The sequence below is a fragment of the Euprymna scolopes genome, chromosome 4 (assembly GCF_053919585.1).
Source record: "Euprymna scolopes isolate OS-2025 chromosome 4, ASM5391958v1, whole genome shotgun sequence".
NCBI classification, from domain to species: domain Eukaryota; kingdom Metazoa; phylum Mollusca; class Cephalopoda; order Sepiida; family Sepiolidae; genus Euprymna; species Euprymna scolopes.
Window position 1 is genome coordinate 425,595 of NC_136485.1, and position 20,135 is coordinate 445,729.

Genomic DNA, 20,135 nt, shown 5'->3' on the forward strand with positions numbered 1-20,135 from the left:
CACTTGTTCTGTCAGCCACGACTGGATAGAGGTCCTAAGTAATTTGCAATTGTATTGTCGCCCACACTGAGGATTAAAGCTTGAAAAGATTCACATGAAGAAAGCTGAAGGTTACATCAGCACATACTTTGTGAAAATAGCAAACAAAATGAGGATAGTAATATGAATAATCCAAATAATATAAATTATCAATCCCATCTAAAAAAACATTCTGAATCATAACATAGTAATCAATAATAAAAATATGAAGTTAAGAAATATTTTTTGATCCATTGTTTGAAAAAAAAAACAAAAAAACAGAAATGGATATTTAAAATTTTCATTTTTAGCAATAAATGACTAAGTATAAATCTTATGCCTCATAAGAAGAAATAAATCATTTATGAATTAAATCACCATTTTTTTCATTTCTTTCTGCTTTTTACGTTCTTCCGCCATTTTTTCTTGTAGTTTCAACTCTTCTTCTTTTGCCTTTTTCTCTGCTTGTTCCATCTGCCACAATAAAAGAAAACATTTATTTATACAAAAATAATCAACAGAATTTCAAATTTTTCATGGAGAAACTTTCAAAGTGTTTGAAGAGATCAACATTTTACTATTGCTATTACAGATAATATTAATAAACATAAATGCTTAAAGCCTCCAAAGTTATAGGTCAGAGCTGTACTAACTTAAGCATGAAAAACCCTTATTTTTATTTTTTTTTTTTTTACAAAGGAGTCACCACTTATTAAGACCTGGAGGCCACTCGAGGATAAGGGGTAATGAGTGTATAGTTAATGGGGAAATGTCATAGAAATCGTTAGTCGTGGGAATTGAGTAAATTGGATTACTTAAGGGAATGACTCATCAAGAACGTGTTCATATTGGACAACCATATTGTAGTCAGTTGGAAAGCAGGAAAACAGAACAGAGTTCTATAGGTGTGCAGTTCTAAGAAAGAAGCTATCTACATTTAGGTTTAAGCACAAACAAAGAGTGGGGGAAATTATTGATAGTGGTTTCAGCTAGATGAGTGTTTTTCATGAAAGTCAAACCAGGGGGGACCATAGATCGAAACTCAGATAAGCACTTGCCATGAAAATAGCGATAAAGCAGAGATAGGCTTGTGACGTCTCTTCTGTGGAAAAGAGGTTCCAGGGAAGAGAAAAGGGCATTCTTCACGAGGCTACGAAGTTTATTTTGAACTCTGTCAAGGCAGGATAAGTTGCTTCTAACAGCTCCTGCCCAGATGTGGCAATAGTACTCAATCCTTGGCTGTACTTGGCTCTTATACAAGTTGAGAGTTGCATCAGTGGTGAGATATCTACTGGAGCGGTATAACGATCCCACCATTTTCCCAGCAGCCCTGGCAACGAATTTGATGTACGAATTCTATCTCAGATCAGGAGTAAAGGTTAAGCCCAGAAGCTTGTCAAAACATGGAGCTTACTTAAGATGAGAGCCATTCATTTCAATTGACGCAAGACTGGGATCAGAGCACTGATGATGGAAAGATAGAAGTTTGGTCTTAGATGCATTAAAATTAACCAGCCACCTCTTTCCCCATTGCACTATATGCTCAAGATCAGAGGAGAGAGAATCAGAGAAGAACTTGGTCATTTATGGCCTTTGAAGTGTTACAATAGATGGTAGTATCATCAGCATAAATGTCTGCAAATGATCTTAGAATGTGATTTGGGAGATCATTGATGTAGATCAGAAAGAGAGTTGGGCCCAGAATGGATCTCTGAGGGACTCCAGCATTAATTCTGTGAGCTTCAGATTTTTGCCCATCAACCACTACTCTTATGAACCTATCAGAGAGAAATGATTTAATAATTGAAAAGACGTTACCAGCTATACCGTAGCTGGAGATTTTGTTGAGTAAAGCCTTTGATATGTCGAGGATAGAAAGGAGGCCTCCACTGAGAGATTTGCTAATCCTATGAGATATAACTGTTAACACATCAGCTGTAAATCTAGCAGAATGGAAACCATATTGCATGTCACTTAGGAGGTTATTTTTGCTGAGATGGTTGACTACTTCTCTATATAACACCGATTCCAGCAACTTACTCATGACACACAGGAGACTGATTGGTCTGTATTGAGAGAGACATAAGTGATCACCTGAATTTTTAAATACGGAGCATACTGATGAGGTTTTCCAGGGTGTTGGGAAGACATTCTCCTTAAGACAATACTTAAATAGCTTTGTAAGTATGGGAGCTAGTTCCAATCGAAGCATTTTGAGCACTATAATAGGGCCAGTTGCTTTACTCGAATGCGTTATCTAAAAATAAAACTACAGACTAGATTGTGGACTCTGGTGTCACATGTTATGATATGAAGAAATGTATTAATTTCCGAAAATTGGATGTGACAGAAAAAATAACCCTTGGTGATGGATTCTCAGTTGAAGCATTAAGAGTAGGAACAATAGAATTGAATGTAAGTGTACTAAAAGGGAAATTCCAAAGATGCAAATTGTATAAAACTTGATATGTTCCCAAGTTATCCTATAACTTATTAAGTGTGTTGGTGAGCTACTAAATCTGGGAAGATCGGTATATTTACTGAGACAAGTTGTAAAATTTGGGACAAATAGAAAATAGTAGCTATAGGTTCAAAAATACTATCCGAACTGCAATGATGTAAAGGAAGCAGTCCATGCAGCAACTATATGTTCATGTAGCAACACAAAAGGGAAGATTTGGCATAGACACTGTGGACATCTTGGAGAAAAGAATTTACAGAAACTAGTAAAAGACAAATTAGTAACTGGCCTTGGCTATGATGTAACCAAGGATATTAACTTTTGTGAACCATGCTTGGATAGAAAACATCATCATTCCTCATTTCCAAAATCTGGTGGAAGGCGAACCACTCAACTTCTTGGAATTGTACATACCGATGTTTGTGGAAGAATAGAGGCAAACTTGCTTGGTGGAACTGAATATTTTGTCACATTTATTGATGATAAATCAAAATTTGTGTGGATTTATGTACTTAAGTAAAAGAAAGATGTTTTTAAAACATTCATGGAATGGAAAACAATGGTTGAGAAATCCACTGAATGAAGTATTAAGACTCTACACACTGATTATGGTGGAGAGCACACTTCAAGAGAATTTGGACATTATTTAAAGAAGGAAAGTATACAACATGAATGGTATACAACATGTTCCTAAAACACCAGAGCAAAATGGAGTAGCTCAACGAATGAACCAAACACTGGTGGAAATAGGTAGCTTTAAATCCTACAGCATTGCACACGCTAAGAAATTTTGGAGTGAAGCTTTATCCACTACTTCATATGTTCAAAACCAGTGCCCAACAAATGCCATACAAGGTATGATGCCATATGAAGTATGGAAGGGATGCAAACCAAATGTGAAGCACTTATGGATTTCTTGGGTGTGATGCTTTTGTCCATATACTAAAGGATGAGAGACATAAAATGGATTTCAAAGCAAAGAAAAGTATATTTCTTGGATATGGTATTAGAGTTAAGGGGTACAGATTCTATGATACAACAAAAGCAAGAGTATTCCATAGCAGAGATGTCATCTTCAACGAAGTTGTAAACCCATCTCTGGTAGTAACTGAACATCAAGACAGCTGTAATGATGATGACAACCCGCAGGAAGAGACCAGATTCGATGAAAATTTGCAGGAGGAAACACTATTTCGAAGATCTCCACGGATTAAGAAAGCCCCAGATCAGTATGGTGAATGGGTCTACATAGCTCATAATTTAAAAGACACACTGACAATGAAAGAAGCACTTTAAAGTCCTGAGAAAAATGAATGGATGAAAGCAATGGAAAGTGATTTCCTCCTTACATACTAATAAAGTATGGGACCTTACAGAATTTCCTAGTAGACGAAAAGCTATTGGTAGCAAGTGGGTATTTAAGAAGAAATATAATGTTGACAGAAACATGGAATACCACAAAGATCGACTGGTAGCTCAAGGTTTCCTTCAGAAGCACAAAGTTGACTACGATGAGACCTGCCCAAGTGTAGGATTTGAATTGGCATGAGCTGCTATTGCAATAGCAAAACAGCTTGATATAAAGTTACATCAATTAGGCATAACCACTGCATTCTTAAATGGTGAGCTGAAAGAAGAAATTTACATGAAGCAGCCAGAAGGATTTAAAGTTAAAGGGCATCCCCAACTAAGCCACAAAGTCTATTTTGTACTCTGTCAAGGCAGGATAGGCTGTTTTTAGCAGCTCCTGCCCAGATATGGCAACAGTATTCCATCCTTGGACGTACTTGGCTTTTATATAGATAGAGAATTGCATCAGTAGTGAGATATCTTCTGGAGTGGTAGAAGGATCCCACCATCTTTCCAGCGACCATGGCAACAGACTTGATGTATGTGTTCCATTTCAGATCAGGAGTAAAGGTCAAACCCAGAAGCTTGTCAAAACACGGGGCCTCACCCAGACGAGAGCAATCCATCACAATTGATGCCAGATGGGGATCAGAGCGTTGATGATGTAAGGATAGGAGTTTGGTTTTGGATGCATTAAAGGTAACCAGCCACATCTTGCCCCACTGAACCACGTGCTCGAGATCAGAGGAGAGAGAATCAGAGAGAACTTTGTCATTTACAGCCTTTGATGTGTTGCCGTAGATGGTCGTGTCATCAGCATAGATGTCAACGAATGATTTAAGTATGTGTTTAGGGAGGTTATTAATGTAGATCAGGAAGAGAATTGGGCCCAGGATTGACCCGAGGGAATCCAGCATTTATATTGCAGGCCTCCGATTTTTTTCCATCTACCACTACTCTTATGCGCCTATCGGAGAGAAATGATTTAATGATTGAGAAAACATTTCCAGTTATACCGTAGCTGGAAATCTTGTGAAGTAGACCCTTATGCCATACCTTGTCGAAGGCCTTTGATATGTCAAGAGCAATTGCCCTAGAAAGGAAGCCTTTGTTAAGAGATTCACTAATCCTGTGGGATATAACCGTTACCACATCTGCGGTAGATCTTGCAGAGCGGAAACCATATTGTGTGTCACTAAGAAGGTTATTCCTGCTGAGGTGGTTGACTATTTCTCTATTTAATATGGATTCCAGCAACTTACTCATAACACACAGTAGACTTATTGGTCTGTACTGAGAGGGAGATGACTTATCACCTGAATTCTTAAATACAGGGCAAACTGATGAGGTCTTCCAGGGAGTCGGAAAGCACTTCTCCTTAAGGCAGTGCTTAAATAGTTTCGTAAGTATGGGAGCAAGTTATGTTGAAGCTTTTTTAATACTATAATTGGGATGCCATCAGGGCCAGTTGCTTTACTGGAATCTAGGTTCTTGAATAGCTTGGCGACCTCCTGCACGGATATTTGTATGTTACCTAGCTTGTTCTGTGTTATAGGAGGAAATATGGGGAGTTGATGGCCTTCGTCGCATAGTGTAGAATTAGCTGCAAAGTTCTTTGCAAATAGTTTGGCCTTGTCTGACCCTGACGAGATGACCTCTGGTCCATTGATAATGGTTGGGATAGAACACACACTTCTGTTCAGGATCCTATTTGTTATTTGCCAAAACTGGTGGGAACCAAGCCGCTGATCAGCTAAGGAATATCTTGTCTGTAAGCTGAAGAGAAGCATCTATGGTTTGAAACAATCACTGAGATGTTGGAACGAAGCACTAAATCGTCAGCTGAAAAAGATGCATTTCAAGCAGCTAGAAAGTGATCCTTGTATCTACATACACTTTCAAGAGGAGAAATATTTATAGCTGCTGTTTATGTTGATGATATTATTCTGGCAAGAAAGGCTCTGACACGCATCCAAGAATTTGTTAACACATTATTGAAAAGTTTTAACATCAAGGATATGAGGAAACGTTATCACTTCTTGGGTGTTAAGATTACTTATCCCAAATCGAAGAAAATACGGATTGGACAACCAACATATACAGCAGAAGTTTTGAAAAGGTTCCAAACAGAAAATTCAAAACCCACATCAACTCCATGATGCTCGAGAAAGATTAACCAAAGCCATTAAAGAAAGCTAACTGGTTAATCAAGAGTTGTATCAATCAGCAATTGGAAGTCTACTATATCTGCCAATGAAGACACGGCCTGATATTGTTGAAAATGTTGCAAGATTTTGTTCCTAACCTACAATGGAACATTGGAAATCTGTAAACCATATCCTGCATTACCAAAACGGTACACAGGAGTATGGCCTGCTATATAACAAGGAGAAGGCAACCAAGCTCCTGGGGTGCTCAGATGTTGACTAGGTTGGTGATCTAAATGATAGGAGATCAACCTCAGAGTATGTATTCAAATTATGTGAAGCGGTTGCCAGCTAGAAAAGTAAGAAACAAACCTGTATTGCATTATCAACAGCTGAAGCAAAATACGTGGCATTGGCAAGTGCAGCACAGGAGGCAATATGAATGTAGCGTCTTCAAGGTAACTTGAAACCAACACCCATTTATGAGGATAATCAGTCAACAGTATATTTACAGTATCATGGAAGAGCGAAAAATATTGATATCAAGTATCACTACATCCGAGAACAAGTGGAAAACAAAACTATCAAACTAGAATACTGTCAGAGCAACCATATAATAGCTGACATACTAACAAAAGGACTTGCGAGTTTTTGTGAAACTCAGAGATCTATTGGGTGTCATAAAACCAACATAATAATCTTCTTACAGAATTAAGGAGATGAGCAATCTGTTGAAGTTGTGTCCCTTGAATGATATGTGAAGAGTTGATTCCCTTTGTCTGGTTTAGCTGACGTGTATTTTAAGGTTTTAAGTAACAATAATGAGGTATCAAAACAGCAAATTGATTGATACCACTAGACCAATGAGTGAAATGAGCTGGAACAAAGGAAGCAGGGAATAGATAATTCTGAAGAACACATGCCATAATAGTATTTATGGAAAAGACAGACAAACAACATCATGTTTGTGAGAGAAGGTTGAAGAGAAGAAAAAGTGGGATCAACCAAATCTATATAAATAAAACATTAGACATATGTATGTGTGTGTGTGTGTGTGTGTGTGTAAATATCTAACAGGTAAACTCTTAAACTACTGGTCACATAGCACTGAAATTCTCAGGAAATAATATCCATGCACCAAGGGTGGTTTATAGCAAATAATATCTTTGCTTACATGCATGTATATCGCATACAGGCATCGACAAATTTGCATATAAAATGTTCATTAAACATTAGCTGACATTTTCATTTTTTAAGCACATGCACACATTCAGTTTATTCCTTCAATTTTTTATCAGGCTGGAATGCTCGGTTTTTTAACTTTCGATTCTAAATGATGACACCAACTCATTTTTTTTTTTATATATTGTATTATTTGTATCGCGGTTTGAAATTTGTAAATATGAAAACAAACCTATTTTATTTTATTTTTTATTCAATTTTCACCCCAAACAAGGCACAGTGCCACTTTGAAGCAGGGGGCTACTATCAGGGACTTAATTTGCAAGGGCATTATGAAGGGAGATGAGTAGAAAGATGTTTGTTCACATTACACTTGAACTTCTGCATATCAGTACAGTTGGGAAAGCAGAATCCCGGAAGGGAGTTCCAAAGACCTGCAGCTCTGCGGAAGAAACTGTTGGAGTAAAAGGCTTTCTTGCACTTAGGGATCTCTACTGTAAAGGGATGAGACTTAGTAGCTTGTCAGGTTTTCGGGGGTAGTTACGTCGAGGAGGTACAAGTGTTTGCAGTTCGTCAGAGCATTCACCATTAAAGCATTTGTAGAACAGGCAAAGGGATGCAACATCTCGTCGATGGGACAGAGGCTGAAGCCTAGATGACAGTTCAGGACCTATCAGGTTGGCGACTCTTTTGAACCCTGTCCAGGAGCGAGACAAGCAGCAGATGCACCAGCCCAGATGTGACAACAGTACTCCATACATGGGCGAATGGTGGCCTTATAGAGGTACAGGATACTTTCAGGCGTAAGTAGTTTTCTAGCACGGTAGAGGGAGCCAACCTTCCTTGCAGCAGCCTTGGCAATGCTCTCAATGTATATATTCCAGTTCATATTCCCTGTAAACGTTAGGCCGAGGAGTTTAAAAGAAGTACTTTCAGGCAATGTGTTCTTGGCCATTGCTATTGGTGGTAGAGAAGGTTTCTTGTAGTTATTGAAGGAAACAAGTTTAGTCTTGTCAGCATTGAATGTGACCATCCATTTTTGTCCCCATTCCACTACAGATTCGAGGTCATCCTCTAGTGTTTCTGCCATTTCCTTGGATATGTGTTCATTTGTTTTCCCCTCTTATCAGTTCTAGAAAGTGGTGTCATCGGCAAATATACCCATCTCCGAAACAATTTTATCAGGGAGGTCATTTATGAATATCAGGAATAATAGAGGTCCAAGGATAGACCGTTGAGGTACTCCCGCATTTATGTCATATTGCTTAGATGTACGACCATCGAGGACAATTTGGATTTTTCTCTTAAGAAGGATTTAATTACATTATGAATTTTTCCAGTGATTTCATATGATCTAATTTTCCTTAGAAGACCATCGTTCTATACCCTGTCAAAAGCCTTAGATATATCAAGGGCTATCGCTCTACCCTCCCCTGTTTTGTCCAATGAACGGTATATACATTCAGAAACTACAGTTAAGATATCTGCTGCTGAACGGGTTTGCCTGAATCCATATTGTTTGTCAGTCAGGAGTTATCTTTTTTACAATCTCATATTTATTTCATACATAATTTTAAGACTGGGGTGGAGGGATGGCACACGTAATACGGACCGTGCTGAAATAATAACATTTAGAAAGCCATTCTTAATATGGGGACGGGCAGGTATTATTTAAATATTCTGTACTTTCACCTAACACTTTATTAAATACGAAACTGACATGAATTATCTCTATTTTTGTTTAGTGTTAGTTAACATTAAGTATCTGTTTCTCAATCCAATTTCTTGATTAGTTTATTGTAAAGCAACTGTTGCCTAATCATTAACTGCACTTTGAAATATTTATATTTTTGAGTAGCATGAATTTTAAATAAGGTGCTTCTACAGTGTAGCACCTATATTATAAAAATACAAACAATTTACAATGAAACCATATATTTTGAAAAACTGCTGAGTCATTTTCCGGAAGTGACATCATATGTTGATGGTGGTGGGGTTGGAGAAACAAGTACGATTATGTTGCTTTTAAAAGTACTCTGGAGACCACCAGGGATTACCAAACCTTCTTTTTTTAGGTGATGTTGGGGGGGGGGCTGACATATGGAATACGGACTATGCTGAAATAATAACATTTAGAAAGACATTCTTAATATGGGGAGGGTATCTTTTTTTAACTATTCTGTACTTTCACCTAACAATTTAATAAATAAAAAACTGACATGGAATATGGATTGTGCTGTAATAATAACGTCATAGTTTAGAAAGCCATTCTTAATATAAGGAGAGGAGGGTATTTTTGTAAACTATTCTGTACTTTCACTTAACAATTTACTAAATAAGAAACTGACATACAGAATACGGACTGTGCTGAAAAAATAACGTTATTGTTTAAAAGGCCATTCTTAATATGGAGAGGGTATGTTTTTTTTTATTTAATCTGTACTTTCACCTAACAATTTAATAAATAAAAAACTGACACCCGGAATACGGACCATACTGAAATAATAATGTTAATGTTTAGGAAGTCATTCTTAATATGGGAAGAGGAAGGCATTTTTTAAAACTATTCTGTACTTTCACCAAACAATTTATTAAGAAACTGACATACGGAATACGAACCATGCTGAAATAATATTTACATATTTATTTGGAAAATCTGCTGAGTCTTATTCTATAAATCATATAATTTTGCTTAAAATTATAGTGTAGATTGTCGGTGGTTGTGGTGGGAAAAGAAACACAGTAAGGACGAATTTTCTGTTGAAGCAAGCGTTACCTAATCACTAACCAAGATAATGTGTTTATGTATTTATTTGGGAATTCTAATGATTCATCTTCTAACAGTGAATTCATTTTTCTTAAAATTATGATGACCTTGGTGGGAAGAGAAATTAGTTCATGTATGTTGTACAATACCTGTTGAGAGTACATTAAATTGTTTCATATATATATATATATATTTACATGACCCGTCAGAGAGTAAGAAAATTATTTAATATATGTGTTGTACATTATCCATCCTAGGAATTGTAAAATTATTTAATATTCATTCTGTTAATCACATGTCCTAGGGAAGTTAAAATTATTTCATACATAATTTGTGTAATTCACTTCCTAGGTTACGTAAAATATTCTTTTGCTCGAGATAGCAAATGATATATATATACATAAAAATTTGTCTCTCCTAAGAATGACAGATATGTTCAAAGTCAACTTCATTTTTCTCCTTGTTTTATACAGTCCTGAACAACGCCGGGTGGGCCTGCTAGTTATATATAAACTTCTGAAGCTTATCAATAACCCTCAAATAGAACATAGACTCACCAGTCTAAATATGATCACAGGACTCTATACATCATCTGATAGATTTGTAGAGACAGCGAATAGTCCCAGGCGTGAGAAAGTAATTAGAGTGATAGAGAGTACCAACTTTATAAGAAGTAAAACAATCAATCGCTCTAATATATGAACTAATCTTAAAATCTTATTTAAACAAATTTAATTAGAAAATGAAATCCATCATATTGCAATTCATACATTTTTTTTATTAATAATGCAAAATAAAAAAGAATGGACTATTTTATGATCCTTTGAAATTTGAAAGGAATTTGGAAACATTTAAACTGTTGATTAGAAAGTAATTTTCTCTGGTTTGAAAGTTTTTACCAAATGATTATGTATTACATAAGTGAAAGTTTTAAAAGTTATTTGCATCCAATAATTTTATAAGTGCAGATTAAAACAACATTATTTGAACAAAATTTGTTATAATTTTATAATTTGGTTCAAATATTAATTTAATGAGGAAATCTACTACAATAATTAAATTTAGCTGTTAAAATACTATAAAAAAAATGGTAAACATCTATCCCCCGCTAATAATTTTAAATAGCACATTGTTGTACATATGAAGAACTTGAATGCCTACTAAACACTATCTTTGAGTGTTTAAGGTCTCTCCGTACGGAGAGTTGTCAGGATAACTTGGTATGAGGATACTTTTCAATACAAATAAACCCTGACTAAATATTGAAAATCACTCATTATTTTCTACCCAAGTAAGTACTCCTCAGTATGGCTAACTCACACTGGCTTTTATGAGGAATGGTGCATCTTCTCTAAGTGATGATGTCTGAAGTAACAGCACAAAGCTGAATACTGCACCAGACTAGCTAAATTCTTGTCCAGGAATTCCGTAAGATGAATAGACTACAAGAAAGATATACTATAACATATTTAAATGGTCAATTAGAGAGAGAGGAAAATTATGTTCTCAACCTTTGTACTAACTCAGTGTTTGAGATGTAAAAAAGAACTTCAATGAAATATTCAAATATTTATGTATCTCATATAGAGATCAAATGTTATCACCAGGAAAGGGGTCCCTTGATTTCTGAGAACCTTGACTGAAGTAAAAAAAAAAAAAAAAAAAAAAAAAAAAAAAATGTCACTTCTGTGTTTATGAATGCTTATGCAGCTGCCAACAGGAAACATAACTTATAGGCAAAGCCTGCTTAGGTTTGAGAAAGCACATTCATAAGAGGAGCTGGATAAAATGTTTTTGTTGGCCTTGAATACCCAGCAAGCAAATTTTTGTACAGATGTAAAATAAGTTTTTCAAACAATCACACAAGAGAGTGCATTCTCGATAATATTGGGCAGACTAAGTAAAGGGAGATAATATGGTAACAAAGATAGTGTGATGCCATCAAGAAGAAAGAAACACAGCACAAATGAGAGTGTAATAAAACCTTGTATTTTAAAGAAGGAAAAAAAGAGGAAAGAAATAGAGGGACGTGTATTTACAGAACTTATCCTTAAAGATATGTCCTTTTCACAGCTTTTATATTTCTTGTTTTCTGAATTTATTTTGGCTGTGGTGCAGAAATAGAGCCTTGTCTTCAGTGCTACAGTTGCTGAATTAATCCTCACACATGCCCCACTGTGTGATGGAGGGAGCTGAAGGTAAATGTGCTTTCTCTGAAGATGACATGACAAGTTCTTTAACCCTCTAAGGTCGTGGGGGTGCTGCATTATTTCATGCAGCATGTCTTGGGCAAGAATAGCCTGGTGGCGCCCATCCCTTTCCAGGCTCTGAGTGTATACAGCACCTGATATTACCAGATGGTCACCCATTTTTGTATTGGCCAGGCTCAATGTTGCTAAACTTCGGTGATCTAATGGAAACCAGCGTTTCAACGTGATTATGCTGTATATCTCTGAGGATAACTACAGGCAAAAGAGGAAGGAACTTTGAAAAAAAAAAAAGAATAAACACACATGTTAGGTTTAGTGAAAAATCTAAAAAGGTAGCTTGTAATTGGTTGTTTTTCATCCAATCACAGGGCACGCAGTTACTGACTCCATAACAATTTCAATAATAACTCAGGTATCAGTTGAAAGGAAATCAATCTCAGATAATTCTGGAGTAATTCCATCAAAATATCAAAGAACATTTGATGAAGATGTAAACTGAAAAGAAACACATTCGATGCGAATGCTCTTTTCTAAATGTTTAGGATATAATGATACGGTTGGAAAGCAAGCTCTTTATCTTTTATTTTACATTTTAAATCTGAGGAAAGTATTTTGGGTTCCCTAATTCAATTGGTTAATTTACACAACAGCTAAACAAAATAGAACTTAGCAACTTATATATTCTCGACTTCCAGAAGTTGCTCAACCAAGATTTGACATGAATCCCCTCACAAATCGAAACTCATTCATCACTTTAACCAACCCTACATACACATTATCATGCATGCATACACGTATATAAATATATCACCACACAAGATAGAATGATTGCGTTCTTAAAAAAGAAAAATTGTTCATTAAACTTACTTTCCACTTTTTTAATTGAATCATTTTTTGTTCTCGTTCCTCTTCAAGCTTTTTTTTCATTTCTGCTTGTTTTTCTTGTGAATTGCATTTCTCTTCAGTTATTGTCAACTTTTCCTTTTTCTCCTGAAGACAGAAATTCAAACATGAGTTTTTAAAAACACAGCTTTTCAAAATTTGAAATATCACTATATGATATAAGATTTCCTGTAAAAAATAGATCACAGTAGAACTCGGGATATGATGGCCTTAGAATAGGTTTTTTTTTTAGGTTATGATGTAAAATGCAATGTTTTTCCGGTCCCTGGTTACAGTATTTGCCCGGCTTATGGTGTTATTTATAATGTTATTTGATTATATATATGTGTATTATATACTATACTGTATTTTGTTACTAACTTTTAATGCTGTATTTCAAGGTTGTACTATATCTCAAATGAAGTGTTCACATTCACTGTACAGTTATAGTATTGGGGCATGTAAAAATAGTACTTTGACAAATGGAAAATTCCATGTAACTTTCAATTAAGAAAAACAAATTTTCCATTATTCAGTTAGAGGTTAGAGCTATGTATACAGGAAGTTGCATTATGTGTTACATGCAAATTTATGGTGAACACTGATAGGACCCATAGGTATAAAGGCGCTTATGTCAACGGATCATCAAATCTAAGGGAGATAACCAGCATAAACCTAGCAAAAATAAGCATATTTTGCAAGATATAATTTGGGACGCTGAAATAATCAGTAGAATAATGAAAGAATGTTAAAAAAAAAATTGATTACACACACAAAAAAAGAAATTTGTTTTTCTTTATTTTAGGTAATCAGTCAGCGTCTGGATGATTAAAACTTTTTTAAGGAGATTTTGAAGTATTTAAACCGTCAATGATTAAAGTTTAATTTATTTATTGTTACTATTCTGTAGTTTCATTTTGCAAGGTATGATTTGGGGCCCATAATAATTAACGTACACAAAACAAGGAAAATAGAAAACTTTTTTGAAGTATTTAAACAGTCAATGTAATTTTTTTTTTAAACGAAAATAAAAAATTCAAAGAAATTTGTTTTTCTTTATTTTAGGTAATCAGTCATTTCTGTCTGTGATTAAAGTAGGAAAAAATAACAACGTTCAAAGATTCTGCAAAAGATAAAGTGTTTGGTTTTGTTTGTTTTTTCATTTAACATTCTTTCATTGTTCAACTGATTATTTCAGCGTCCCAAATTATATCTTGCAAAATATTCTGATTTTTGCTACATTTATGCTGGTTATCTCCCTTGGATTTGATGATCGTTGACATAAGCGCCGGTATAAAAGCCGGCTTATTCAAGTTATATTGATTTCATTAACAAAGACTTTAAAGGGCTTTCTCATAATTTTCCTGAAATATTAAAGAAAAGTTTGATTTAGTTGTTAACATCTATGATGATTTATTTTCATAAAAAAAGCAAAAAAAATGTACTTTAGTACTTAAAACTATAACTTTAGTAAAGGTGTGTTTTGTTTACAAAAAATAATATATTTTCAGTAAGATTTAAAAAAAAATAATGAGTCCATTATAATCCGTAATCGTTAATTAATAAATACTTAAAATTTCACTAAAATTGGTTGATTTTCTAAATTTTGGTGAATTAAGTGAAAGAAGGGTCAAAATGGTTATACATTTTGGGGATCAGCCATACAGTTTGCACATATCTAGTGTACAAGAAGTTGCAGCATGCAGTAATGGTATGGAAAAGCATAGTAATAAGTGCCCACCATTTTCCTGTGCCTGCCATAGAGAAGCATTGGCACTTGAACCTGGAACGCTTCTATTACAAAAAAGTATGCAAATTTAAGAAGTGTCTGGAGTTCGAGGTGAGAATATAAAGACAGATTTTTGTTTGTAGATGAGGCTTTCATTCAAAAGAATTTAGTATCAGGTATGAGTATTTACCTACCACTGTAGAGGGAGCCCACCTTCTTTGTAGCTATCTTATTCTTGAGTGGCCTTCTGGCCTTCATATGCGGTGACTGCCTTGTAAAAAAATATATCTGCCTTGGCAATGCTTTCTATGTATTTGTTTCACATCATGTTACCTGAGATCCTGTAAATGTTAGATTGAGAAGTTTGAATGATAAACACTCCACTAATGTTATTATCCATAGCAATCAGTAGCTGGAGATTTACTTGGTAATTCTTGAAGAAAAGGAGCTTTGTCTTAGTAGCATTAAATGTTACCATCAATGGTTTCCATTATTTCAACCACAAAGAAAAACAACATCCATATAACTGCTACTGTTACCACTGCTGAGAGACATCACTATCCAATCAGTCAACTACTTGTGTCACCAAGAGAACAGCTATTTCTGCCAAAAAAAAGATTACAAGTGATCCACTGGGTATCAAAGAACTCCTCACATAATATTACAGTTAGAAAAAGATTTTTTGTTGAAATTATATAAAATCAATTATTTTATAATTTGAAATGTAAATATCCAAGCATTCATTGCACCAAAAGCTGTGAAGTGAACTTATCTAGCATCAACTACTGCAAAGAATTTTATTTCCTCTTTTTGTGCCTAAAACTAAATAGAACTATTATGAACAAAGTTTTTTCCAATGAACTTCCAATCTGTGAAATACTATAAACATGAGGCTGCTTTCCAGCTAAATACAGTCCTGAACTGTCAGCTAGTCTTCAACCTTTGTACCATCAATGAAATGTTACATCCTTCTGCCTGTTTTACAAGTTTTTTTAATGGTGGGTGCTCTGATGAACTGCAAGCCCTTGTACACCCTCAACGTAAATACCCCCGACAATCTGACAAGCAGCAAAATCCCACTCCTACACAGTAGAGATCCCCAAATGCCAGAAAGCCTTCTACTCTAATAGTTTTTTTCCCTAAGGCTGATAGACTTCCCTTCTGGGTTCCTGCTTCCCTAACTATACTGACATGCAGAAGTTCACGTGTAATGTAAATAGACATCTTGCTGCGCAACTCCCTACATAGTATCCCTGCAAATTATACCCCGATAGGCTCATAAGAGTAGTGGTCGATGGACAAAAATCAGAGGCCTGCAGTATTAATGCTGGAGTCCCTTAGGGGTCAATCCTGGGCCCAACTCTTTTCCTGATCTACATCAATGATCTCCCTAAACACATACTTAAATTATTCGTTGACATCTATGCTGATGACACGACCATCTATGGCTACACATCAAAGGCTGTAAATGACAAAGTTCTCTCTGATTCTCTCTCCTCTGATCTCGAGCGCGTGGTTCAGTGGGGGAAGACGTGGCGGGTTACCTTTAATGCATCTAAAACCAAACTCCTATCCTTACATCATCAACGCTCTGATTCCCATCTGACATCAATTGGGATGGATAGCTCTGGTCTGAGAGAGGCCCCGTGTTTTGACAAGCTTCTGGGTTTGACCTTTACTCCTGATCTAAAATGGAACACGTACATCAAATCTGTTGCCAGGGACGCTGGGAAAATGGTGGGATTCTTCTACCGCTCCAGAAGATATCTCACTACTGATGCAATTCTCTATCTATATAAAAGCCAAATACGCCCAAGAATGGAGTACTGCTGCCGCATCTGGGCACGAGCTGCTAAAAACAACCTATCCTGCCTTGACAGAGTACAAAATAGACTTTGTGGTTTAGTGGGGGATGCCCTTTTCTCTTCCCTGCAACCTCTCTCCCACAGAAGAGACGTTGCAAGCCTGTCTTTGTTTTATCGCTATTTCCATGGCAGGTGATCATCTGAGCTCCAATGCCTCGTCCCCCCTCGCCAATGTTTCACGAGAAACACCCGTCTGGCTGAAACTACTGTCAATAATTTTCCCCACTCTTTATCTGTGCCTAAATCCAAACGTAGATTCCATGAGCAAAGCTTCTTTTTTAGAACTGCACGCCAGTGGAACTCTCTGCCGCTTGCCTGTTTCCCACCTGACTACAACTTGGACGTCTTCAAGTCCAACATAAACAAACTCCTGACAAACCACCCCCTTAAGTAAGACACTCTATCAAAACCCCCAATACTAACGATTACTACAATATTATCTCATTGATTACTGTACACGCAATAACCCTTATCCCTGAATGGCCTTCGGGCCTTGATAAGTCGTGACCCCCATGTAAAAAAAACAAACTATTTGAATGGTAAAAGAAATGTTATTAGTATCTTTTCTTTTTTTTTTTTTTTAAGAGAAATCTGTTATTTGAAGTATAAAAGATGGCAATCAAAAGGAGATAACTATGATATAAATTCAAGGGAGATAAATCAGATAGCTTTGTATGTTCCTTTTACAAACTTGGTATTTTTAACACAGAGAAAGAGTAAACTAAAACCAAATAAGAAGTTTGAGCAACTTGCTAAATAAAAAGTATCAACTAGATCCTACTTCATATATAACAGCAATGATCAGCCCGTATCCTCTGTTAATATTCTGTCCATCATGAATAAGCTCCAAATCGCCACAATGTTGTGTACCTGTGCCTGTTTTACAAGTATTTAAATGAAATATGCTCTGACAAATTCATAACACTTGCGTGCCTTCGATGGACATACTCCCGATTAACCCAACAAGCAGCAAAATCACACCCCATAACTGTTGAGATTCCTAGATGCCAGAAAGTCTTCTACTATAATAGTTTCTTCTCATGCATAGCTATACTTTGGAATTCCCTCCCTGTTTCCAGTTTTCCTGACTGTACAAACTCGCGAAAGTTTAAATGCAATGTGAACAAACATCACATTTCTCAACTCCTTAAATTTCCCTGTCAGACATGTCTTAGATCTTGGTGGTTTGTGTCTTAACACCCTTCTTCTAAGCCTTGTTAGGGGAGGATGAAATTGAGTATGTTAACAACCATGATTTCATAATAGTTGTCAATTTGTGTTTTAATATTTTTCTCTTTTTTGAATATATTTTTGTTTAAAATTGCTATTAACATCTTTACAAACATACAGTAATATTATATATTCTAAAAGCCACTTTCTGAAGAAGGTGAGGATGAAAGATCTCCAAAATACACATCTGTCCTGGTTGATTGATAAAAGCCAAGAGAAAAATAGCTTATTTGCCACATCTCACTTAAAACTTCCTGTGCTATTACTTCTTTTAAACACATTAACTTCATTTTTAGTGAAACTTTCTTCTCAACAGAATAAAATTTTGACATGGAAATTCCTTTTTTTTTTACTAACACATTCACATAATAAATACTGAATTTTTTTCGTCAAAATCTATAAAAATATATACCAAATTTGAAAATCATTCATGTCAGTCATCATCTTTATCAATAAAGAGAAAAGAATTACTCAAATTTAATTAAATTTTCAGCATTTATTTTAAACAATATAGGAAATTCAATTTGTCAAATGTAACATAGCGATTTTTAAAAGAATAGATGTTTGACTTTAGATTAACACATATGAGCACTAACTTTTTTATTTTTTTGAAACATGTTATTACTGTTAAAATCGAATCTATATAAAATTCAATGGCAACTGCTCTGATGAACTCCGACAATACCCTAAAAAAAAAAAAATGACAAGCAGCAAAATCGCACTCCTACACTGTAGAGATCCCTAGATGCTGCAAAGCCTTTATTCTCAAATAGATTTTTCACTCAGACTATTAGACTTTGGAATTCCCTCCTAGGACCCTGCTTCCCTGATTGTATTGACATGCAGAAATTCAAGTGTAAGCTGAATAGACATCTCGCTGCTCAACTCCATAAATAGTACCCCTGCAAATCTGGTCCCAAATAGTAGCCTCTCATGAGTAAGTAGCTCTGTGACTTGTTTGTAGTCAAATGACAATGAAAAAAGAAAAAAAAAAAGAAAAGAAGCTTAGTGGTTAACGACATAAACTGACAACCTAGATGCGCCAAGTTCAAATCCAGTTTGTTCCACAAAAACATGTTCACTTAGACTGTTAGCAACCTTCACTTGGACCCTCCTATAAATATCCAATTCCATATTAGAAAGAAATATCAGGGAAACCAATGCCAGCAATAGAATCATCTGATCAATGCAATAGGAATAAATTTTAATATGATTTTATGTAAGGAGTAGAAAAAATCTAAAACTAAACAAGATGAATGCTTCAGCTTAATCTTATTGAGATTTCGGATGTATATAAGACCAATTCTATTCTGACCTCTGTTGATTTAACATGGGATTACTCATAGTAAGAGAATAAGGAAATTACCTCCAGCTTAGACTTTCTCCACTTTTGTATAGCTTCTTTTTTGGATTCATTCAAAGCCAAATAACGTTCGTACCAGTCAATATGAGCATAAATATCATCTTCGGTTTTTCCAACAAGAGCAGGCACAACATGGCTGACAAAAATTGGCTTTTGCTGAAAAAGAAAACAAAATTTAGAACACACGCGCACACACACACTGAATACAGAGTATATGAAGCACTAAGAAATTGTACACAGGATGAATTTACAAAGAATTATTCTTTATGCAGATTATCCTAATGGCGAGAGGGGAGGGCATATTTATTCATTTTATGATAAAGTTGGTCAGCTTATGATTGGGATTGTTTCTTTTATGTTCTATCAACCCTATAAGTCATTTTGTCTCACACAATATATTTTTAACTTTGTTATTTGATAAGTTCTTGAAAGTTATTCAATTACATGTCTGACTTTTTTTCTACAAGTGATTTACTTTTTTGTAGTAATTGTGATGCAGGTACACGTTCAAATAGCATGCAATGTGAATTCTAGTGTGAAAAGAAACCTGATTAAAGGTTTTTGATTTTTGTTATGCATTAAATAGTATGTTTTATAGTTTATAAACAGATAGATATACAGTGGAGAAAGAGAGAAAAGCGAAAGGGTCAAACCACATACAGTGATAGAAGCTGAGAGTAATAGACAGTATCTTAATAAGAGTAGAATGATTTGCAGAATGGATTGCAAATTATGGCTAATTAGAACAATTAAAATGGATTTTTTAACCATAACTCAATCTCAGAACTAAAGAATATGTAGCTTTCTGTTTTGGATATAAAACTTAGTTAATTAACATTTGTTTCTCTAAGCTTCAGTATAATAATGGATAAATGTAATGTAATGTGGTGTTACACTTTACTTTAGTAATTCATAAAAATAAAACTAGAAA

At 35.2% G+C, this 20,135-nt stretch overlaps 1 protein-coding gene across 1 annotated transcript in view; it reads right to left on the reverse strand.

The window, feature by feature from the left end:
- LOC145266403 (coiled-coil domain-containing protein 112-like) overlaps window positions 1-20,135 on the reverse strand; it is a 116,510-nt gene that overhangs the window by 43,208 nt on the left and 53,167 nt on the right. Inside the window, exons 8-10 of the mRNA XM_080122058.1 lie at window positions 19,208-19,360; window positions 13,003-13,125; window positions 397-492 (exon numbers count right to left, since the gene is read on the reverse strand). Of these exons, the coding sequence (XP_079978184.1) occupies window positions 397-492; window positions 13,003-13,125; window positions 19,208-19,360 (372 nt within the window). The remainder of the gene's footprint in view (window positions 1-396; window positions 493-13,002; window positions 13,126-19,207; window positions 19,361-20,135) is intronic.